Source organism: Arvicola amphibius, chromosome 12 (genome assembly GCF_903992535.2).
Source record: "Arvicola amphibius chromosome 12, mArvAmp1.2, whole genome shotgun sequence".
Classification (NCBI taxonomy): Eukaryota; Metazoa; Chordata; class Mammalia; order Rodentia; family Cricetidae; genus Arvicola; species Arvicola amphibius.
In genome coordinates this window covers 29,394,251-29,418,716 of record NC_052058.2, presented here as the reverse complement: position 1 = coordinate 29,418,716, position 24,466 = coordinate 29,394,251, and the positions used below count along the sequence as shown (strand labels likewise).

At 39.5% G+C, this 24,466-nt stretch overlaps 1 protein-coding gene across 3 annotated transcripts in view; it reads left to right on the top strand.

The window, feature by feature from the left end:
• The window catches only part of Dennd6a (DENN domain containing 6A), a 44,701-nt gene that overhangs the window by 5,633 nt on the left and 14,602 nt on the right, over positions 1-24,466 (top strand). Inside the window, exons 2-12 of one of the 3 annotated variants that reach the window (XM_038349534.2) lie at positions 1,457-1,495; positions 1,597-1,639; positions 7,285-7,397; positions 8,023-8,103; positions 10,213-10,318; positions 11,829-11,908; positions 12,968-13,030; positions 13,829-13,884; positions 19,381-19,503; positions 19,881-19,976; positions 22,632-22,726. In XM_038349534.2, the coding sequence (XP_038205462.1) occupies positions 1,457-1,495; positions 1,597-1,639; positions 7,285-7,397; positions 8,023-8,103; positions 10,213-10,318; positions 11,829-11,908; positions 12,968-13,030; positions 13,829-13,884; positions 19,381-19,503; positions 19,881-19,976; positions 22,632-22,726 (895 nt within the window). The other 2 variants (XM_042056064.1, XM_038349535.1) reach the window with 2 other exon arrangements.

Here is a 24,466-nt window from a genome sequence, read left to right as displayed (position 1 = left end):
ACAAAAACTAAATCACAAACTGCTTCATAAGGAAAAGTTTACAAATTTCTGAGTCATAATGCCTAGTATATAGGAAATATTAAATTATGGGCCTCTCACTCCCAGACAGCTTGGTGTGGGATATATGAGATTCCATCTCAGAACAACAAACTAGAAAGACATATTGAAGTATTGAATACTTAACTTGAGGAGATAAGGGGGATTTTTTTTCTTTCTAGGTTTTATTTATTTTTTGAGACAGAGTTGTTCTTTAACCCAAGCTGCCCTGAAACTTACTCGGCAGCCCAGGCTAGTTTCAAAACCTGCCTCAGCCTCATGGGTGTTGGGATTATAAGCTTGTGTCACCACAACATGCTAGGACCTACTTTTTAATCACTCATGGGAGTAGTTGATCTGTAGGATGGATGTCCTTGAGTCCTTTGTTGGCTGTTGCTGGTTCTGGCATCAGCTGCTCTGCCCTAGACCTTCCATTACAGAGGCATAATTGTTTTTCAGCAGAGGGGTCTGTGGTCACTGCAGGTGCTAAATAGGAAAATACTTAATGAATGGTTATTTAAAGGAATGAGGGCTGTGTGGTTAGGATAGGCTTTATGGTAGAGATTTTTTAAATTTTAGGTTATTTTTCCTTTGTTATTTTTCTCTAAATGATGTATAGCATTCATGGAATCAGTTGAAAAGTATTATTTCTTGAACAGGTATGAGTTGAAATATGGATTATGTTTTCTTTACATTTTAAGTTTCAAACAGAAAAAGAGAATGAGTTTAGATTTCAGTCTTAGAGATAATTAGAGGTAATTTTGATGTAATTTTTAGAGCTAATATAAGTTCTGCTTAGTTCTACCTTCTTTCTTGTTTTGTTACTAAAATCATACGTATGTTTGAGACAGTCTTGCCGTGTTTTCTGGGCTGTCCTTGAATGACTAGTTTCAAGGTACCCACTTGACTCACCCTGCGAGGAGCTGTGGCTATACAATGACACCACAGCATTGACTGTGATTTCTTAAAACCTTTTCTGGCCATAGCCAACCAGAACTGCTGAGGGACAATGCTCTTGTACACTGTAAAGATTTGTCACTCCTATTAGTTTAATGAAATGCTGATTGGCCAGTAGCCAGGCAGAAAATATAGGCAGAGCTACCAGAATGAGAGTTCTGGAAAGAGGAGAGGCAAAGAGTCAGTCACCAGCCAGATGCAGAGGAAGCAAGATGAGAATGCCTCACTGAGAAAAGGTACCAGGCCATGTGACTAAACATAGACAGGAATTATAGGTTAATTTAAGTTGTAAGAGCTAGTTAATAATAAGTCTGAGCAATAGGCCAGTTTATAATTAATATAATCCTCTGTATGTTTCTTTGGGACTGAATGGCTGCAGAACTGGGTGAGACAGAAACTTCCATCTACACAGAACTTTAGCATACCCGTTGTATGCTAACATAATGTAACATTTTTCTTCCAGGTAATTTATCCTCAACATTCCAAACTTACAGATAAAGAAGTAAGTAATTATGTTTTTCTGTGTAGTCTACTATTATATTTTGCTTGTTTTTGTTGGGGTGTGTGTATGCCAGCATTGATAGCTCTTGTTTTCTTTTTTAGAAAACCAACATTTGCTATTTGTCTTTTCCAGATTCAAATTCAGGTAACTATTTATCATATATGGTTCTCTTGAATCTTGTACTAATGTGGATGATAGTCTTCACATACGACAAGTAATCAGTATGGCACATTGGAATGCATGCTCAGTTTTAGCTCAACATAGCTATGATTTTGAGTTTTTGTTTAATGATGCCTTGTCCTGTCATTGTTGATTTCACTTTTTTCAGCTCTTAAGGTAACTACTGTTAAAGCATGATAAGAGAAAACATACAAAGAACAATAAATTCTTAAAATAAAGATTAGATAGTATATTTGGGAACTGTATAGGTTTTTTTTTCAGTTCAGAACTTAGGAATTTGCCTGGAACTGCAAATGAAGTAAAAAAAATTTTTTTTGATTCATGTATATCTGAATGTGGGTTTGTGTGCATGAGTGCAGTGCTCTCGGGGCCCAGAAGAGGTCAGCAGAGCTAGAGCTGGAGTTGGAGGCAATTATGAGCCACTCTGGGTCTCTAGAAGAGCAGTAAATACTCTTAACCACCGAGTGATCTTTCTGCCTCCAAATTTTCTAAAAATTCACTAACTAGCAGCTATATAGTTGTGACATACTCCCATCAATTTGTTGCAGATGTTTTTGTGAGTTGAAATAAAATAGTGAAGTAGTGCTTAGTTGCTAGACTAGGCAAAGGTACACATTTGCCTATCATTAAGCTTGCATTCTCTGGTTTCTATGAGCTGTACTTGTGTGGTCCTTACCACTGACTTCTCTCAGGCTACCTCTGTTTACTTTCTAAACAGCTTCATAGACTTAAAGTGACAGAACACTCAGCTCCTCAGGCTGCACTCAGAATCCTTAAGACAGAATTCCTCCAGTTTCCTTTTCTTTTGTGGTTATTTCTAATGTCCTGACAATTTAGGCCAGTTAATTTGATTTGGGAGATTTGACAGATTACTATTAATTTTCTTTCTGTACAAATGCTTGCAGTTTTGTTTTGGTTATCCTCTTATTTATGTTGAGCTCTGCCTTGGTAAGAGACGTGAAAGAAAACTAGTTTTTTAGTAAATAGATATTGCCCTTGGTTAAGTCTAGATGGTCTGCTGTCCTGATCTGAACTGATTAAAAGTTATAGTAGTTTCGTTCATAATGATATTGTGACAGAGAAGTTGTCTGATCTAACCTTATTTCATTTAAGATGTTCCCAGTTAGTTGTATACTATTCTATCAATCTAGAACTGGCTGTCATAGGTTTCTTCTTCCTTCTCCTCCTCCTCCTCCTCCTCCTCCTCTTCCTCCTCCTCCTCCTCCTCCTCCTCCTCTTCCTCCTCCTCCTCCTTTTCCTCCTCCTCTTCCTCCTTCTCTCTCTCTCTCTCTCTCTCTCTCTCTCTCTCTCTCTCTCTCTCTCTCTGTGCATGTGTGTATGCATGTGTGTAATGTGTGTAGTTGCACATGCTATGGAAGGCATGGTCAGAGGACAACTTCCTAGAATTGATTGTCCATTCTTATGCCAATACCAGGCTGTTTTCAGTACTGTAGCTCTGTAGTAGAATTTGAAGTCAAGGATTGTGATGCCTCCAGAAGTTCTTTTATTGTACAGGATTGTTTTGGCTATCCTGAGTTTTTTGCTTTTCCATATGAAGTTGGGTACCATTTGTTCGAGGTCTTTGAAAAATTTTGCTGGGATTTCGCTGGCCATTGCATTGAGTTTGTAGATTGCTTTTGGTAAGATTGTCATTTTTATTGTGTTAATTTTACTTACCCAAGAGCATGGGAGATCTTTCCACTTTCTGGTATGTTCTTCAATTTCTTTCTTCAAAGATTTAAAGTTCTTGTGATACAAGTCTTCCACTTGTTTGGTCAGAGTTACTCCGAGATGTGTTATGCTATTTGTGGCTATTGTGAAGGGTGTTGATTCTCTGATTTCTTCCCCAGCCCTTTTATCATCTGTGTGCAGGAGGGCTACTGACTTTTTTGAGTTAATCTTGTATCCTGCTATATTGCTGAAAGTGTTTATGAGTTGTAGAAGTTCCTTGGTAGAATTTTTGGGGTCGCTTATGTAAACTATGATATCATCAGCAAACAGTGAGAATTTGGCTTCTTCTTTTCTGATTTATATCATTTGGTCTTCTTTTGGTGTCTTATTGCTCTAGCTAGGACCTCAAGAACTATATTGAATAGATATGAAGAGAGTGGACAACCTTGTCTTGTTCCTGATTTCAGTGGGACCTCTGTTTGTTATAAGAAATTTGTTTGAGCCAGGCGATGATGGTGCATGTCTTTAATTCCAGCACTCAGGGAGGCAGAGGCAGGCAGATCTCTGTGAGTTTGAGGCTAGCCTGGTCTACAGAGCGAGTTCCAGGACAGCCAGAGATATACAGAGAAATCCTGTCTAAAAAAAAAAAAAAAAAAAAAAAAGGATAATGATAAGAAGAAGGTTTTCTGTTTTTCTTTAACTCTGCCATCTCAGTGGCATGGGTAAAAGAAGCTTTAAAAACATCCTTGAGTAATCTTAAAGTGGAAGGAGGTCTTCCTGCCATCTCTCCGACCTTCTTGTAGGAAGAGCCATGACTGGAGGGACTGCTACTTTTTGAATGGACAATTAGGCCAGAGACCAGTGAATGGAACAACTCTAACCTGAAGAGCTTTGCTTTTTTTTTTTTTTTTTTTTTTTTTAGACAGGGTTTCCCTGTAGTTTCTAGAGCCTGTCCTGGAACTAGCTCTTGTAGACCAGGCTGGCCTCGAACTCACAGAGACCCGCCTGCCTCTACCTCCCGAGTGCTGGGATTAAAGGCGTGCGCCACCACTGCCCGGCAAGAGCTTTGCTTTTGAGAGAGGCTTTTGTTAATTGAAGAAAAGCAGTTTCAATATCTGTCCTGATTGTGAGTGAAATAACATTAAAAACAGTAGTGCTGGGGCTGGGTAGTCGGATCAGCAGTTAGGAGCACTGGCTACTCTTGTAAAAGACCCAAGTCCTGTTTAAAGAGGATCTAAGCCAGGCGGTGGTGGCGCACGCCTTTAATCCCAGCCCTCAGGAGGCGGAAGTGAATTTGAGTCCAGCCTGGTCTACAAAGCTACTTCCAGGGCAGCTAGAATTGTTACACAGAGAAACCATGTCTCATAAAAGGGGTGGGGGGATCTGATGCCCTCTTCTAGCCTTGTGGTACACATACATACATGCAGGCTGACACTCATACACATACAATTGAAATAAATAAATCTTAACAACAGCTTGGGGTTAAGGAGATGACTCAGTATGTGTGCATGCATACTTCAGTTCACTTAACATGCAATTCACTTATAAAATGCATAGTTCTGTATGGTGGAATAGCTCCCTCATGACTACAGACAGAAAGCAGGAAGTCCAGCAGAAAAGGTGTCCTCAAGGACTTGCCCCAGTGACCTGCTTCTTCCATCTAGGCTCTACCTTCTAAAGTTTTCAGAACCTCCCAAAATAGTGCCATTCACTGGGGACATGCCTTTTGAAGAACCACTTCATACTCAAGCTAGCATTTTCTAAAGAGAAAATATGAGGCATTGGTATACACGCTTGTTCAACTAAAACACTACTAGAGCATATCACAGAGCATGTAGATCCAGATGTATTGTACATACTTGTAATCCTAGAACTCAGGAGACTGAGGCAGGAGGATTTTGAGTTTGACACCAGCCTTGGCTGCATAGTGAGATCCAGACCAGCCTGAAAAACATAGTTTCAAAACACAGAAACTCAGTTTCTTTCACTTTTTCTCTCTAATAGCAAAGAAATTTTAGTGTCTATAATTACCACTAGGTATGCTTACCTAATTTGGCTTTTAAGAAGGTTGAACAGTTGTGAGGTTTATGCTTCCTGTTTAGAATGGCATATAAGAAAAATAAAAAGTAGTAAGTAACATGTGTAATTGTAGAAATATTAAACATTATTTTATTAATTCTAATGTATTACTTGGGAAAAATCTAAATGGTATTACTGCAAGTATTTAAATTTTAATATAATTTTAAAAGCTATTACTCTGTGTGTATATGTGCACATATACACATGTTGGTGCACATGTGCCACTGAGCTGCCTGTCATACATGGATGGAGGCCAGAGGACAGTTGTCAGAGGTCAGTCCTCTGCTTCATCTGTGGATGTGGGGATTGAGCGCAGTTTGTTCCCAGGCTTGAGCAGAAAGCACTTCAATTGCCCAGTCACCTCTCTACTTCAGCCATTTCGTCAGCTCGCGAGTGTTTGAGAACCTAGTTTTTAAGTTTAATCATTTTTTAAAAGTAATTATTGCTTGATGAGTTTAATTAAAATTTGCATTTTAAGAGGCTTGCTGAAATGATTAAAGTTTAAATTGTTAATTCAGATGATTAAGATACTAAGTTGATTACTTGGACTCTTACTGAATCTTGTGTATTATTATTAATTTTTTGTTGTTTGGTTTTGCTTTTCAAGACAGGATTTCTCTGTGTAGCTTTGGAGTCTGTCCTGGAACTTGCTCAATAGACCAGGTTTACCTTGAATTCACAGAGATCTGCCTGCCTCTAACTCCCAAGTGCTGGGATTAAAAGCATTCACCACCACCTCCTGGCTGTATATTATGTATTTTTAAAGGAGCCTCTCGTTATGAACTAGAAAACATTTCAGGATCGAGTGTTTGCTAGCACCCCAGTCACCTCCTCAAGCCTCTTCTTCTCATCTGCTTCCTCCTCCAAGTATAACCGCTTATATTTTTTTTATTATTTTTTCATCACTGGGTCCTGTATCCCCAAACACTACAGCTTTGTCTGCTTTTATGTGTTTAGAAACTGGGTCTATAGTCTACTGGAGGTAGTGCTTACCTAGCATCAAGAGTCCCTGTGTTCACTGTGCTGCAACCCATAAAACTGGCCTGATGGCATCGCTGTAATCCCAGCACTGGGGAGGCAGGGACCCGAGGACCAGGACTTCAAGACTGCAGAGCAAGTTTGAGGCCAGGCTGAACTACGTGATACCCTATTTCAAAAAGATTTTTAAACATTTTACATACATGGATGTGGTTGCACATACCTTTCTTTAATCCCAGCACTTGGGAGGCAGAGGCAGGCAGATTGTTGAATTCAAAACTAGTCTTGTTTATGTAGCGTTCAGGCCATCCACATAGTGAGAACCTGTCTCAAAATCAAAACAGAAATTAGTATAGACATAGATTTGAACAAAAGGTGTGTTTTGTGTGTGTGTGCACGTGCTGATGTTTGAGCGCTTGTGTGTTTAGCTTCATTAGTTTATATTTGTGAGACGATATCATACACAGGCAAATTAAAACAATGAATGACACTAGGAAATGAAGCAGGAAAAGTTGCAGAAACACTTAAAAATGAAGATGTGCATTTTTCCTCTAACTGAGCAAGTCCAGAATTTATTTTGTTTGTGTTCCTGAGGTACAGTCTCATTCTGTAGCTCTGACTGTTCTAGAGCTCACTCTGTAGACCAGACCTCAGCCCCCAGAGATCCACCTGTTTCTGCCTCCCAAGTACTAGGATTAAAGGTATGCACCACTACACCTGGCTAAATCCTAGAATTTTTCAGCTGTCTTTTTCTTCTTCTCTTAGACATGAAGAAATGTGTTTAAGTTACTTGTAAAGTTCTTTCACTCTGATATTGACGAAACTGTTTAAATGGCACCCTGAGCCATCCTGACTGGCTTTTCCTTTCTTTTTTTCATTAGGTTGTCTTGGAGATACCCAGTTTTGTTTCCGATTCCGACAGTCTTCTGGGAGGAGGGTGTCACTACATTGTCTTCTCGATCAGTTTGACAAAGACTTGCCAGTTTACTTAAAGGTTGGAAAAGTGGCCATGGAAAAATGTCCATGTGAGAGGGAGTTTTAGCGCTTGTTGCTTTAGAGCTAGTGTACTCAGTCACCTTTGATGACATTTTATTGTTGTTTGCCTTTGGGGGTGCTTTATCGTCTTTCTCAGAGAAAGTCTGAATACTAAGGACTCAGTGTGCGAGTGGAATTGATTGTGAAGTTCCTGTTCTGGAAACGATGCCGTTGTGAATTGTGATCTGAGATGTGCAGGTGGAGTGGCTTTCTGCAGCAAATATCATCATACTTTCCCTGTGCCAGCACCTCAGATCTTATTACAACCATATGTATTTACTGAGACAGTGTACACTGGGGAACACTCAATTTGATGTTTTTCTGATTTCAGTTTGCAAGTCTAGATAGGAACAAAGAACATAAGCTCATGGCTTCCTGGGAGAAGTCCCGCCTCTAGTTCTCAGGCTGCAGTTTAATCTTTCTTCTCCTGATTTTTGTTTGTTGGTAGGAAGGTCTGACTGGCTTTTGTGCATTTCTCACATACAAATTTGGGCTATTAAGGAAGACCAATGTTACTGTTAAAGGATAACTACATGTATATGTACATACATACACACATACAACTTTTGTCTCTTCTTTCATAGAAAGATCCTGCATATTTTTATGGATATGTGTATTTCCGACAAGTTCGCGATAAAACTCTTAAAAGAGGCTACTTTCAGAAGGTAATTTTTAGATGAACTATTAATAGTTTTAGTTGTGATTAGAAAAGGTGAGCACTGAACTTAAAGGTGTCTGCCCGTGGTCTGAACACTTGGGAGGCAGAGACAGAAGAAGCAGGAATTTGAGGCCAGCCTGAGCTCCATGAGACCCTGTCTCAGCTTCCACTCTAAAGTAGGAATGGTTGAGAGCTCTTGTGTTTCACTTGTGCTTTGTAGATCATAGTCACCATCTTACTTACTCATTTGTAGATTATAGTCACCATCTTACTACTCATTTGTAGATCATAGTCACCATCTTACTACTCATTTGTAGATTATAGTCACCATCTTACTTATTCATTTTTTTAAGATAGGGTCTGCCCATATATATAACTCGGGTTGTTCTGGAACTTGCTCTGTAGATCTAGCTGGCCTCACTGTATTCACAGAAATCCACCTGCTTCTGCCTCCTGCGTGCTGAGGTTAAAGATTAAAGGTGCCACAATGTTTTGTAATTTTTAACTGTTAAGTTGTTGCTATCTCTGTGCTGGACTTCTGACAAACTGTAGTGTTTCAGTTAATACCTGGGAGAGTTCTGTGTATTGACACTGGAGAATAAGGGAGAAAATGAACAAGTTGTGATAATCTCAACCACCGTGAAAGCCTGCACTGCAGTTTTGTTTTCTTCTTTTTTTCCCAAGTCAGTGAGTAAAGTTAGCAACATCTTCGCCATTATTGCTTCCAATCTAAATGTACCATCTTTTTCATAAATTAGAGGAAAATGAATCAGTCCTGCCTAATGTGAGCTATTAGGACACGCCTTCCCCATCTGTATAGCCAGGACATTCAGCGCCCATTAGCTGATGCTGCACAGAAAGGGAGAAAGTAGTTCAGCTGAGATGGCTCAGCTGGTAAGGTATTTCTGCTGTTGCAGAGGCTGCCCGTTCACTTCCCAGCAGCCACACTGGACAGCTTGCAGCCATCTGTAACTCCAGCTCCAGGGGATCGGAAGCTGTGACACATATACACATAAATAAAAGTAAAATCTTTTTTTTTTTTTTTTTGGTTTTTCTACACAGGGTTTCTCTGTACCTTTGGAGCCTGTCCTGGAAGTAGCTCTTGTAGCCCAGGTTGGCCTCTAACTCACAGAGATCCACCTGCCTCTGCCTCCCAAGTGCTGGGATTAAAGGCGTGCGCCATCACCACCTGGCTAAAAGTAAAATCTTGAAAAAATAAAATTAGCATCTTTCAAGGGAAAAACTACATGTAAAAGTCAGTGTGTTTGTATTTAAAGTGATCATAATGAAAGTTGCAGTATTTAAGGGATTAACACAGCTGAACTGTAGAACTCACAGCCATGTGGATTTGAGCCAAACATCACAGTTTGTTGCTTCCTTAGACGTCATGTGGCTATTTTTTTTTGATGCTATGTTGTAGACAGTTGGTAGACATCTTAATTTGTTTCTGTTGCTGTGATAAATACTCTGACCCAAACAACCTAGGGGAGAGTGCAGCTGATGTTAGCCCTACTTCCAGGAAATATATACATTCCACCTTTGTAGAGATCACAGTGGCAATAGCTTCAGATACTGATGACTTGGACCCATGTCATTGTGTCCATAGCATGCTCAGCCTGTTGTTTTCACTCTTAGTTCAGGATCCCCTGTCTAAAGAATGGTTTCATCCCTAGTAGGTGGGTCTTCCTACCTCATTTAACATCAAGATAATCTCCTGTAGACATAGGCCAACCTGGTACAGAGGGTCATTGATAGTCCCTTCCCAGTGGTTATAGATTATCTCAAGTTGACAGTTAAAACTAACAATTATGCTGGGCTTTTTAAATTGTTCATTATATTAGTTTGTTTGTGTAGTAACTTTTTTACTTGAAGAACAGAAATATCTGTGATATACCTTTAGTTTTTAAAGCATAATAATAAGATTAAACTTTTTTCATTCCTCAGTTATGGCTTTGTATTTTCTTTTAACGTTGTAGTGTAAAAACCTTTTAATGTCAAAATCAATACTTTTTGCTGAATTTTAGCTCATTAATAATTGTTCATGCAAAATATAAATGACAAACCAAAATTAAAATTATTAGGCATTAAGAAAACTTTGTACCGTTTCTTTCTTCAGTCATTGGTTTTGATCAGCAAGCTACCTTATATTCACTTTTTTAACACCGTACTCAAACAGATAGCACCAGAGTATTTTGAAAAAAATGAACCTTGCTTGGAAGCAGGTAAGTTAAATATTAAATGAGTTATGTATTCTATATTCAAGTATATCTGTTCATGTGTGCATATCCACATATTTTCAGATGCATGTGTGTGTGCAAGTACACATGCAAAAGTGTGAGCATATGTATGGACGCCAGTGGTCAGTCTTCTGTGGCGCTCCTCAGGAGCCATTCACCTTGAGTTTTGAAATGGGGTCTCTTATCTAGGGCTTTCTAATTAGGCGAGGCTGACTGACCAGTGAGTTTCAGTGAGCCTCCTTCTCCTCCCCAGTGCTTGAATTTCAGCCGTGCATCATTACCATGCCTGATTTTCTTGGGAATTCTGGGGAGTCAGACTTAGTTCCTCCTACTTGTGCAACAAGCACTTTACTGACTTTCCCCAGCCCAAGTTATTTTGTCTTTTAAAAAAATACTTTTTGTTTTTTCGTGTGTGTGTGTGTGTGTGTGTGTGTTTGCTACATGTGTGCCAGTGTACTTGGAGACCAGAAGTATCAGATCCCTTGGAGCTAAAGTTCCAAATGGTTGTGAGCTGCCTGACCTGGCTTCTGGGAACCAAGCTGTGGTCTTTTGGTAGAGCTGTTAGCAGCAACATTTGAGCAGTATCTCACCCCCCCAATGAATGAAAACGTTTTAATAAAGTGGAAGTTGATACTCTAAAGAATCAGAATTTTTGCTCTGACATCTTTGCCTATAAATTCCAGAAGTGCTTTGTGGGTCTGTCTATTGTAACAACATAAGTGGTGTTTATTAGAGTTGAGAATACGTTTTGAACTGATAGTTCTTGAAGTACTGTTGAACAGAAATTCTTAGTGTGCAACATTTTAGAGTTAAAAATAAATAAGAAAACTGCCCTGGAACCTATTTGTAATTCCACAGGTTTTTTCTTTTTAATTAAAAGCATGTTTAGTGAGCTGGAGAGATGGCTCAGTGCTTAAGAATACTGACTGCTCTTCCAGAGAACCTGGGGTCAGTTCAGAGGACCTGGGTTCACCCATATGGCAGCTCACAGCTGTCTGTAAATCCAGGTTCAGGGAACCTGACACCCTCACTCAGACATACATGAAGACAAAAACCACTGCACATAAAATAAATAAATTAAAAATTAAAAAATTTGATTGATGTGTATGTGAGAGAGCCGTGTGTGTGCCACATTTGTGTGAGTGCCTGAAGCGGGACCAGAGAGGGCGTCACAGTCTTGGAGTTGCAGGTGGTTGTGAGTTTTCTGACATCAGTGCCAAAAACCAAACTCAGGTCTTTTGCAAGAACAGGAAATGTTCTTAACTGCTGAGCCATCTCTTTATCTCCCATGGAACAACTGACGAATATATATCCTAGTGTTTTTTAACATAGTGTTTCTGAAAGAAGTGCAAGTTAAAGATCTCATCACTTGCACTTTATCTGTTGTTATTACTAATGTTTCTCCCATGTTACAAAAGAGCTTTAACTTGCAGTGTCCATTTTAAGTATTTGAATTTTCCACTTACATTAAGAAAATATTTTGTTACATTTTCAGCTTGTAATGATGTTGACCGATGGCCTGCCCCAGTGCCAGGGAAAACTTTGCATCTGCCTATCATGGGGGTCGTAATGAAGGTAACAACTTACCATCTCATTTGTCTGCCCTTTAAAGAGCTGTACAGAAAGCTCACACATGGATGTTGTTTTTAACGTCCTATGACATAGTAGTGCTGCTGCCGTTGCTGTTGTTATGCTGTGACACATTTCAGATCCACCACAGTTTATCCTGCTTCACAGAATCCTTCACACAACGCCAGGCCCTTCCAGTTAGGCACTGCACCTTGTAGAATTTGCATAGGAATGTGAAATTCTGCAATATGGGTGGTGAGCAAAAACAGAACACTTACATTGAGTGTGAGTTGCTGAAAATTAAGGTAAACTAGAATGCCATTGGTTTTCAGGTCTAAATGGTAACTGTCAGACCAAGCATACTTATCTTGGAATATGCTCTGCTACAGTGAGGTATTTTGCTTTTTCTTTTCATTGTTTTTCTCTCTGTATATTGTGGTTGAACCCCGGGCCTCACAGGAGCTAGGCAAATGCTTTCCCACTGAGCTATATCCCCAGCCCACAGTTTTCCACCTAAGGAATTTGAGCTTTCTCTCACATTTTGTATGAATGTGCTCAGGTTCTTTGTTCTTTGCAATTTGTATCCGTGGCATTGGCTTTCATCTTTACAAGTCCCTTCTTTAGATCTGCTGTTTTGAAGATGTGTTCTCCCACAACTCCTTTGGCAAACATTAAAAATAATACTGATAGCACTGGATTGAGAGTTTCCATTGTTTCCTGTGGGGTTTATACAGAAATTTGGCAGACTTGAGAGGGTGTGTTTGGGTGTGTGTATTGTAAAGCAGAGACTGGAAAGATAAGCATGAAGCCCTGTAAGGTTGGTGTCCTTACTTTGTTTTTCTGGCACATTTGCTTCTTGGTGTTTAGTGATCTCTGTTTGTACACATGGAAACTTTGGTTCCCCTACTTACACTGTATCTAAAGTGAATATCCTTAGTTCTGAAATTTGCCATAAATACTTTTATTTGTAGCATTTTAGAAGCGTTGAGTGTGTCTTTTTTTTAGTAGCCAAATAGAGCACTTCTTGTACAGAAAAAGGTAGTAGCTTCTCTCTTTGTCTTTAAGGTCCGGATTCCCACGTGTCATGACAAGCCTGGGACCACTCAGATGGCGCAGCTTACTCAGCAGGTAGTGTGGGGCTACACTATGGCCACAGTGCAGCTTCTGAAACACCCATTACTGTTTTAGAGAGATGTTGATAAACTTCCTAACATTTCTTGGCTTTGGTTGTTGTTACTGTTACTACCTCAGTTATTACTAGAGAACCCAGTGTATGTGTTGTAATTGGGAGGGCAAAAGGACAACAAATACTTTTTCAAAGAGGGTTGATTCTGGAAAAGGTTTTCTCTTAGAAGGGTAGCCAACAGACTCCTAATTTTAGAAGACTCAGTCAAAAGGATTCAGAACTTTTTTTCTGAAAAAGATTTTTCTGAAAGCAGTTTCTGTTCATCAGTTTGATTAAATCTGTTCCCATTCCCTTTGTCTCTGAGTGAAGCTTGAGAGTAACAGGAAACTGGCTGTGCTCGCTGCATCTATCCTAGTGCTAACGGTAACCAAACTGCAGGTGTGGCCTGGTCGCACATCTGGCCAGTGGGTTGGTCCTTACCCACAGTGTTCATATTTTTCTCTGTCTTCTGTATTAATCCTCTTTCATGAAAAACACAGAATGGAGATATCACTGTGCAGCCCTGTCTGGCCAGGAACTTGCTAGTGAGACTGACCTTGACCTTGGCCTGACCTTGCTTCAGTTCTCCCTTAATCTCTGCACCAGTCTGTGAGTTCTAGGCCAGCCTCGACTATACATGGAGTTCCAGGACAGCCAAGATTACACCATTAGACCCTGTCTTAAAAACAAAACCAAAAAACAGTTTCTGTAAAGTTTAGTGATATCATCCCTAATTTTCTTCTTTTCTTTTAATCCTTTAGGCAGACACCCACACATCTATTATTTTACCTACTGTTCATGAGGTGGATCTTTTCAGGTAAAGAATTTAAAAAAATGGCTAACTACTTTGTCTTTTTACTTTGTGATAATTGTTGTTTATGGAGAATGCTCGTAATGTTTTGGTGGTAGTGCTCCATCCCGGCTGCACCTGATGAGACAGGAAAGTAGAGCATACACCGGGTACTGCATGGTTAAGACAAATAGTTTTTCTTTCATTTGGTGGGAGACTTGTGCTGTGGAGATGTTGGAAAAAGTAGAGGTTTTTTTTTTAGTTGAATTTTCAATTTTGTGGTGTACTTTAAAAAATCTTCAATAAAGAAAAATAGAGAAACAAGAGCCTATACAAAGACTTGCATGCAGATACACGTGTATCATAATTTACTTTATTCCTGGGGAATATCATCCACAGTCTGGAGCAGGGTTTTTGCTCAGGAGTAGTTAGCCAACACAACTTGTATGCTTTATTGTTGTTGTTGTTGTTGTTGTTTTGTTTTGTTTTGTATTTTTGGATTGTTTGTTTGAAAAAGAAAGAACATGAAGTTGGGTGGGTGAGTAGATTCTGGGAGGAGCTGAGGAAGAATATGATCAAAACATATCCTGTCAGGGTAGGGAGAGACTCGGGGGTAAGAGCTCTGACTGCTCTTCCAGAGACCCCACGTTTGACTCCCAGCACCCACATGGTGACTCAAAACTTCCTGTAACTCCAGTCTCTGGGCATCCAGTATCATTTCCAACCTCGTCAGGTACTAGGCACATACCTGGTGCACAGATAGACACAGGCAAGATGCTCCCTTTAATCTCAGCACTTAAGAGACAGAGACAGGCAGATCTCTGTGAATTTGAGACCAGCATGGTTTACAGACAGAATTCCAAGATAGCCAGGATAGTTACGCAGAGAAACCCTGTCATGAACAAACAAATAGAGTGAATAAAATTTAAAAATAATACTGTTAAAATCTTTTTAAAAACCAATAAATGAAAAGTTACTTTATTCATAGTAGCCTGAAATAGGATACAACACAAATACCTATGCACATAGAAAACCACTCAGCAATAATAAATAAGTGGATGAACCTTTGATAGATACAACAGCATAAATGACGTTCAAAGACAGTATGCTAATTACAGATGTCAGACTTTTGTAAGCTACTTAATAGATGGTTTCATTTACATAATTTTGGCAAAGGCAACACTACAGGGCCAGAAACCCAAAGAAAGGAAGCTTGAGAATGGGGGACATTTTTGAGATGATGGAACTATTTCTAAATCTTTGGCAAGGCTCAGTTTTTCTGTAAATAAAATATGAGTAAGGTTTAAAATTATAATTTTTACAAGTTTTAGCTTTGTATATAAAGGTGGAATATCTATAAAAAATTAATACTACAGGAGAGATACATAGAGATTATATACTGCTAATAGTTTGAAATACTTGTCATTGAGAGATATGCTAAGAATTTGTGTAAATTGACTCAGACTTCAGTTACTAGTGTTTTGTTTTCTGTGTTTTATTGTTGTTATGGGGGCTTTGTGGGGGGTTTTGGTTTGTGTGTATGAAGGGTTACTTTCATTTTGTTTCATTGTGTTAGGATAGCCTTACTGTCTCAACTTCCCAGGTGCAAGGGGTATGTGTGCCATCATGCCTCGATGTACTAGAAAGTTTTTCTCTTGAACTTCAGAGAATGTTAAATCTTTTTATTTGGGGGGAAGAGGGAGAAGGAAAAAGGAAATAAAGAAAAATCTGAGCCATGGGTGCTGAAGGGAAGGCTCAGTGGTTTAGAGCGTTTGTTGCTCTTGCAGAGGACTCAGGTTTGACTCCTAGCTCCACTGTGGCTCACAGGCATCCATAGCTCCGGTTCCAGGGGATCTGATGCCCCCTTCTGGCCTCTATGGGCACCAAGCTTGCATGTGGTAAATAGACATACGTAAGGCAGAACATTCACACATATAACATAGCATAAATAAATCTTTTTACAAATAAAAACTAAGCCATGAAAAGTCATCCCAGGCACAATATCAAAGGATCACACTAATGCTTCCCATGATAGTACTAGTGTGTAGAGCTTTCCTTTTTCTTTGTTTTTGTTTTTTGAGACAGATTCTCCCATAACCTTTACTGGCCCCAAACTCACTGTATAGCTAAGGCTGGCCTTGGTCTTCCTGACTTCACCTCCCAATTGCTGAGATTACACGATTTTGCACCATACCTGCCTCAAATTTTCATTTTATGTTTGTTAATGTAAGTGGCATTTGTTATGTTGAAATGATATTTTTACATTCAGATTCTGAGAGAAGGGACCCCTGAAGCTGTAGAGACAGAGTTTAGGGTCAGCCAGTGTTTCTGCTTTCACTAAGCCAGCACTTCTTCCATACATCACTGTCTGTGGACTGGACCTTTGAATTTAGCTTCCTCTGAATCCCAGAAGTACTCTCTTAATTCTTAAGTTGAAATAAGAATTAAAGGGTAGTTTCCAAACAGTTGAAAGAAACAAGTCTCTTCAAGTCAGGGACTCTGCGTGATGTTACTTAGTGCACCTAGTTACTCCACCTCCCCACACTGTGAAATTTCAGAATGAAGCAGTTTGGACAGACCCATTGACTGAGTTGACAAAGCTTTTAGACTTTCTTAGTATCTGATAATACATATACATATAATAGATACACAAACATAAATTTTATATATGTACTTATTTCTCTATCCACTTATATTAAAAACCACAAAGTCATAATAAATGTTCTCAAGTCCAATGCTATGTGACAAAGTTTATTTTTGTTTTCTTCTTTTATATACTCATATTTCCTTTCCTTGAGAAATTATCTTTTACAATTTTTAAAATTGATTTATTGATTTGATCAACCCCTGGCTAGTAAGCAATTTACCATCTCCACTGTAATCCTGTCCCCTGTGCACATCCCTTTCTCCACTGGGCTTCGAAACCCCACATCTAGCCACATGCAAGCCCTTCTTACCCTGCTCAGTGTTTGACTCCTTGTACCATCCAGCTAGACCACTTTTCCAATGAATGACAGCTTCTGTCCTCTTGGGTTCTGGCTCACAGTGCCACGTGAGTGCCCTCCTTACTCTGCTTCCCATTCAAGCCACTGACCCTTGTGCCAGATGGTCTGCTACAGTATGAATGTAAAATGCCCCCGACCCCAGATGGTCTGCTACAGTATGAATGTAAAATGCCCCCGATCCCAGATGGTCTGCTACAGTATGAATGTAAAATGCCCCCGACCCCAGATGGTCTGCTACAGTATGAATGTAAAATTCCCCACCACACCTCAGATTTTTGAGCCCTAGCTGGAAGGTACTTTTTGACTGACCAGAATCTGTAAGAGGTGAATGCTGACCGATGGAAGTAAATCACTGGGAGTGAATTAGAGCCTGGTCCCATTCCCCTCTGAGCTCACAGCTTTCTGCTTTGTTGGAAAGTGATAAACCAAGCTTCCACCAGCTCCTACCCATAGATGGAACCTCCAGCACCCTGCCTTCCCTGTCATAATGGACTCTACTCCTGTTGCTGTGAACCTTCATAAATCTAAACTTGCTTCAATTAGGTACTTTTACACACACACACACACACACACACACACACAGTAAAGCCCCTTGGTCCACTCTAGCTCCGATAGCGCACAGTAGGACACTCCTCTGGTTTGTGAGCTCATTTGTGTGTCCTAGACACCCCCACGGTACCATACACCCCCCTTTTCACCACAGCTGAGTCCACCAGCTTCATGGACGGTCACTTCTTTTCTTTATTCAACCCCCCCCCCCCCCCACACACACACACAGACCACCACTAGGCTCTTCTGGCAGAGATGCCTATGTTCTATTTTAGGTTTGAGACCCTTGAGCTGTTTTGAAGAGAGACCCTGCTTTGCATTTGTCTTTTTTTCCTTAATTTTTAGTTAAATTAATCTATTATTTATCTCAGGCTTTTGTACTTCCATGTTTTTCGATTTGGGGGGAGTGTTTGTGTTTTTTGCTAGTGAGATTGGTTATGATGTTTAAAAATACCTTTTTTTCCCTCTTCTCTAATCTGCTAGGGACAAATTGTTGCTAAACAAAGAAGAAAACTAAATAAGTAAAACTTACCAAATGTAGAGACTTAAACACACTAGTGGAATTGTCCTCACAGCCCAGACTAACTCCAGGGCCTCTGTAAAAATATGCAGTCTTTCTTTGGAAGAGGATTGGTCCAGAAATTAATTCCTTGGTTACATAGAGGCCCCCGAGATTTGTTATCATCCTTTGATATCAGAAGCTTCAGCTCTTGTGCTGGTACAAAGGTGGTTACCTCAGTTAATCAGAATCAGCCACAGATGAACTTCTCATTCTCTTTTCCTTCTTTCTACTGCACTTAACTTTTTTTTTAAAGTATCCACTTTTCTCTTTGTAGAATGTGTGCATCTGTGTGTGTTCTAGATTGAACCCAGGGCCTTGCACTGTGCAAAGTACATAAACTGTGCCCCATTTTAAGCTACGGACATTCAGTAAATGTCCCCTTTGAAATATTTTGTTTTCTTCAAAATACTTAGAATACTGGTCTACAAGAGCTAGTTCCAGGACAGGCTCTAGAAACTACAGGGAAACCCTGTCTCGAAACCCCTCCCCCCAAAAAATACTTAGAATAGAAATTCAAGTATAACAGGATTGCTAATAATAGAGGCCTGTCATATGTTAACACAATTTGATAGCATGCTTTTATTGTTTACCATCTGTGTGTGTTACATCTAATTTTATAAAAAATTGGAATAAGTCAAGCTGATACATAGGTTGGTTTTGTTTTTGTTTTTAATTTCTTTTCCTTTTTGAGACAAGTCTTGGACTCACTATGTGATGATGTTCTTGAGCTTCTGATCCTCCTGCTTCTCCCTTCCATGTGCTTTATTACAAGGGTGTTGTAGTGAGAGCCGCGGAGCGGCGTTCCTGCCACCCGGCACCCGGACACCTGGCTAGCTTATGCCCCGAAATAACAACACACAAACTGTATTCATTTAAACACTGCCTGGTCCATTAGTTTCAGCCTCTTATTGGCTAATTCTCATATCTTGCTTCAACACATATTTAGTAATCTGTGTAGCACCACAAGGTGGTGTCTTACCAGGAAGGATTCAGCGTGTCTGACCTGGTGGCTGGCTTCTTGGCGACTGACCCAGAGAGGAGAGGCATGGCGATTGTCTAACTTCCCTTCTTCCCAGCATTCTGTTCTGTCTACTCCATCTATCTAAATCCTGCCCTTTCAAAAAGCCAAGGCAGTTTCTTTATTAACCAATGAGAGTCCTCCATCAGGGTGTGCCTCACACCTGGCTTTGATTTTATATATATGTATATACATATATATGTATGTATGTAGTATGTGTAAGAGACTTATGTCTATATGTATTACCACATTCTTAGTAAATTTTACAGGTCAAACTGTCAGTAGCAGGAAAACTTGTGTCAATGTGAAATTTTTAGAATGATTATTTGGGGGTTTGAAAGGCGATTGGATAAATAATAAAGTATTTCTACTGTGTAAACACTTTCTAGGTGTTTCTGCCCAGTTTTCCTTCATAGCCAAATGCTGTGGGAGTTGGTGCTATTGGGAGAGCCCCTTGTGGTAATGGCACCATCACCGTCCGAGTCTTCAGAAACTGTACTGGCCCTTGTTAAGTGAGTATGTTGTGCTTTTGATACTGACACTCTCAGTACCTCCAGTCTATGATGTTCCCCCACTCATTGCATCAATCCATGCAACAACTTTCTCAGAATGGATGAAAAGATTGACTTCAGTCAGATAGGGCTAGAACTATGTTTCTGCGGCTCTGGATGATACGCACACGCACACACACACACACACACACACACACACACACACACACACGTTCATTTACATGAGGTTAGACCTTGATAGATTCCAGTTAATATTAGTTATCAGTGCTTACCTGAAGGCAGTATTGGAATAATTTGTCTATTGGGTGTATGTTGTTTATATGAATGTTTATGGTTATGTAGCAGAATCTTGATTTTTGGGTCTTTCTGCTCCACAGCTGCATTTCTCCATTAAAGTACTTTAGTGATTTTCGACCTTACTTCACAATTCATGACAGTGAATTCAAAGAATATACTACCCGTACTCAAGCTCCGTGAGTAAACACAATAACTTTTGTTAACTAAGGAGTACCTTTATTGCCAGAATTTTATAGAACTGTATAATAAATTTCGTTGTGTACTAACTTTTTAATTTAAAATTCTGACTTGCTGACAGATTGATTTTGTAAAAGATTTTGGGAGCTGTTGGTAATAATTTAAGATTTAAAGAGTAGTAACTTACTTTCTTTGAGAGATTTTACTTCATAGATTATGTACTGTTATTAACAATTACCCAGCTGTTCCTTGGATTTTTACGAAAAATTTTTATGAAAAATTCTTCCAATCTACGGAAGGGAAAAATGATCGTATTCTTTCTATGTTAGCTCCTGTTTTATAATTGCTTATCTTCTTAGCTAAAGTTTTAGAAGAACAAAATTAATTTCCATTTTCTTTCTTTACTTCTCGATTTTCTGCTAACATCACAGTATCTGTTGCAGTTTTGGAAGGTTTTTGTTTGGTTGTGTTGTATTTTGTTTTGTTTTTTGAAAGCGGGTTTCTCTGTGTGGCCCTGGCTGTCCTGGAACTCACAGAAATCTGCCTGCCTCTGCCTTCCGAGTGCTGGCATTAAAAGTGTTCTTTTTTTAATAGAATATCTTTTTAAATTTATTTTATTCTATGTGTATAAGTTTTTGCTTGCACGGATGACTATGCGCCATGTATGTTCAGTGCTCATAGAGGCTAGAGGGCATCAGATACCCTGTTACTGGAGTTTGAAATAGTTGTGAGCTGCCGTGTGGGTACTAGGAAATGTTATAAACCTGAGTTCTTTGAAAGGGCAGATAGTGCTCTTTACCTCTGAGCTGTCTTTCCAAACCCCAGGCTAACTTCTTAATGTTCATCAATATTTTCCATTCTCATTGCTTGAGGTAACCAACAAGAACTCCATTGTGTGTGTGTGTCTGTGTTTGTAGGGCAGAGGTAATGGGAGTTTACTCCTATAATCTTAGTACTTGAGAAACTGAATAGGAAGACTGAGGTGAATTCAAGGCCACTCTGGACTAACTATAGAACAGAAACTTAAAAGATCCTATACTAATGACTGAAATATATCTTTGTACCTTAGATCTCTTCGATGTCCAAACTTTATATTATTGGTGGTATAGAATGTTACACCTGTATTCTTTCTTTTTGAGATGGGATCTCAATCCCTAGCACAGTTGATCTAGAACTCACCTATAAATCAGGGTGTTCTTAAACTTGATAATGTACTTTAGGATGATTTTGAACTATTGATCATCCTGCTTTTGCCTCCCAAGTGCTGGGATTGCAGACATAAAACACCATGCCCATTTCACACCCATATGTGTTAATGCATCTGAAACTAAACATGTTCAACTGATTTCTTTTTATTTCCTTCTTTTTTCTTCTAATCTCCTATTACTTTCATGATAAATGGTATTAGTTTTGACTTAGTTATCAAAAACATAGTATTCTGTCTTCTTAACATGGCCCAAAACAACTCTCAACTAAATTCTGTCAGTTCATCTCTCTAAAGCATCTCTCAACCTATTTATTGTCTTCTTTCCATAGTTCTGTCTTCAAACTCTAGTTTTTCTCTGTCCACTGATGTATTTCTCCCAGGCTTCTTGTCCCTACAGAACATCCTCCAATTTATGCCTAAAACCTCTATGTGCCATACCTCCACTTGATTCTTTGTGGCTTCTCTTTGCTTACAAGGTAACATATTAGCTGGGCAATGGTGGTGCACACCTTTAATCCTAGCACTTGGGAGAGACAGAGGCAGGGAGATCTAAGTTAGAGGCTAGTGTGTCTACAGAGCAGGCTCCAGGACAGCCAGGGTTGCACAGAGAAACCCTGTCTTAAAAACAAACAAAAACCCAAGATAGCGTATTAATTGTATATGTTCTTTGCTTGCCCTTGACTCTTCTTTAGCTGTTTATCCTCCCTACTCTGCTCAGGAGTGCTGAGTACCTGTGATTCTTTGTGCAATTCTGGGTAGAGACTGACTGCACCTCATTGTTTGGTGTGTACTATTCTGCATCGCCCTTTCCTTCCTTGTCTACTTGGCAGGAAACTACTCATCTTTCGTGTCTTATCTGTATCATGTCTCTGGTGAATCTGTCCTTGAAAACCCTGGCAGACCAGAGGTTCTCCTGGTGATCACGGTACATTTCATTCTCATTGTGTTCTTTAGTGTCTTCCAGTTGTTGACATCATGATTGAGTGTGCTTACTTTTATACCAATATTCTCTTTTAAGAATCATGTTTTTGGGGGACTGGGGAGATGGCTCACAGTTCAAAGCATTAACTGCTCTTCCAGAAGACCCAAGGTCTGATTCCCAGCACCCACATGGTGGTTCATAACCATTCTAACTCCAGTTCCAGGGCATCTGATGCCTTTCTCTGACCTTCCAGGGTGCCAAGCATACATGTGATGCACACATGTAGGCAAAACACTCACACATAAAATAAAATGAATAAATCTAATAAAAAATAATCATATCTTTTTATCTTCAAGTGTCTAATACTGAATATATTCCCTGTCATGTTTTTATGTAATAAGCCAAGTAAAAGGAACTATAGTTTATATATCATTTGCTCATAAACTGTCACTTACTCTTCTGTGATTTAACATTCTTTTAAATTTTTTGTTTTGCACCTCTTTATTTTGTTTTGTTTTTATCCAGGCCATCAGTCATCTTAGGAGTAACCAACCCTTTTTTTGCTAAAACACTACAACACTGGCCACACATTATTCGGATAGGAGATCTGAAACCTGCAGGTAATGTGTCTACTTGGTGTTCACAGTGTGTGATGGGACTGGTCACTTACTTGTATCTCCCCTTGTGGTCATCTCTTGATGTTTATATTATTGGCAATATTCATGTAGACAGCCCAGATAAGAGCCTTTGGAGGAGAATTACTGTTGGGGGAGGCTGCTTGTTTGTTCCTGGCTGCCCAGAACTGAAATAATCACACTGAACTCTGTATTATTTGCAATACTGTTTGGCCAATAGCTTAAGTGTCTTTCTAGCTAGCTCTTATATCTTAAATTAACCCATTTCTACGATTTTATATTTTACCACAAGGCTTGTGGCCTACCAGCAAGGTTCTGGCTGACAGCTTGCATCTTTCTCTGGAGGCTACATGGCATCTCACTGACTCCACCCCTTTTTCCTAGCATCCAGTGTAGTTTCCCACCTAGCTCTATTCTGCCCTATCACAGGCCAAGGCATCTTCTTTATTCATTAACCAACAAAAGCAACACCTATACAGAAGGACCTCCCACACTAGGTTACAGATTCTCACTAAAATGGGCATATACCCTAGCCCAAAAGTATTCTTTTTTTTCCCCAAAAGTATTCTTATAAAGCCAAAGGAAACAGAGGTTTTATTTTATAAGCCAGATACAATTGGGAATTCTAGTTTACTTGAGGAAAGTTTTATAGAAAACTAAAATGATAGTTTTGTAATCCCAACACTCTAGAGACTGAGGCAGGAGCATTGTGAATTCAAGACTAGCCTGGACTCATAGTTCCAGGTCAGCATGAGCTTTAGACTGGAGACCCTATCTCGAAATAAGGAAGGAAGGGCTGGGCAGTGGTGGCACACCGCCTCTAATCCAAACCCACAGGAGGCAGAGGCTGGCATATCTCTGAGGTTAGCCTGGTCTACAGGGTGAGTTCTAGAACAGTCAGGGACACACAGGGAAACCCTGTGTCAAAACAACAACACCAACAACAAAAAGCTAGAACTGCTCCAGACTTGGCATGAAATTCTCAGGTAGATGTTAACATAAGTGTTGTGCTTGTAGCCCTGTGCACTGTATTGAGGGAGGGAGTCCTCACAGGTTGTGCTTTCCTTGAGAAAAACATGTTTGACCTATTGTAGGAAGTTAGTAAGTACTGATTACATGAGTAAGTAATTCTGAGATTGGATATCTAATTTAAATCCTGATTTAATGATTGTCATGCCCCCATTATTCCATTAGTTTGATGAGATACAAATAGTAGTTCCAAGAGCTCTACCCACAAAAGACATGGGGTTTTTAAGTTTTTTATCTTTATACTTATCAGGTTTGATTTTTTTTTTTTACTAATCTAGACTGTTTGGTTGACTGTAGTACAATACATTGCTATTGATTTTTCTTTCCTATGAAAAATGTTCCCATAGGGATAGAGGTAGGGAACTTTTGCCAGAAACCATTGGTGGCATAGTATGAACTAATAAGCTTGTTTTAAAATTGCCATAGAGGTGCTGAGCATGGTGGCAAATGTCTTTAATGCCAGCACCGTAGCACTTGGGAGGCTGAGGCAAGCCAATCTTGATGAATTTGAGGCCAACCTGTAAATTTCCCTACATTCTGTGGACTGTTTGGATAGAGTTTTATGCACTAGAGTTTTTTGTTTTGATGAAGTTCATTATATCTATTTTTTCCCTTTATTTCTTGTGGCTTTAGAGCCATATTTATGAAATCAGATTTAACTTTACAACTGTGTGAATGCTGGGATATGTCTTAGGG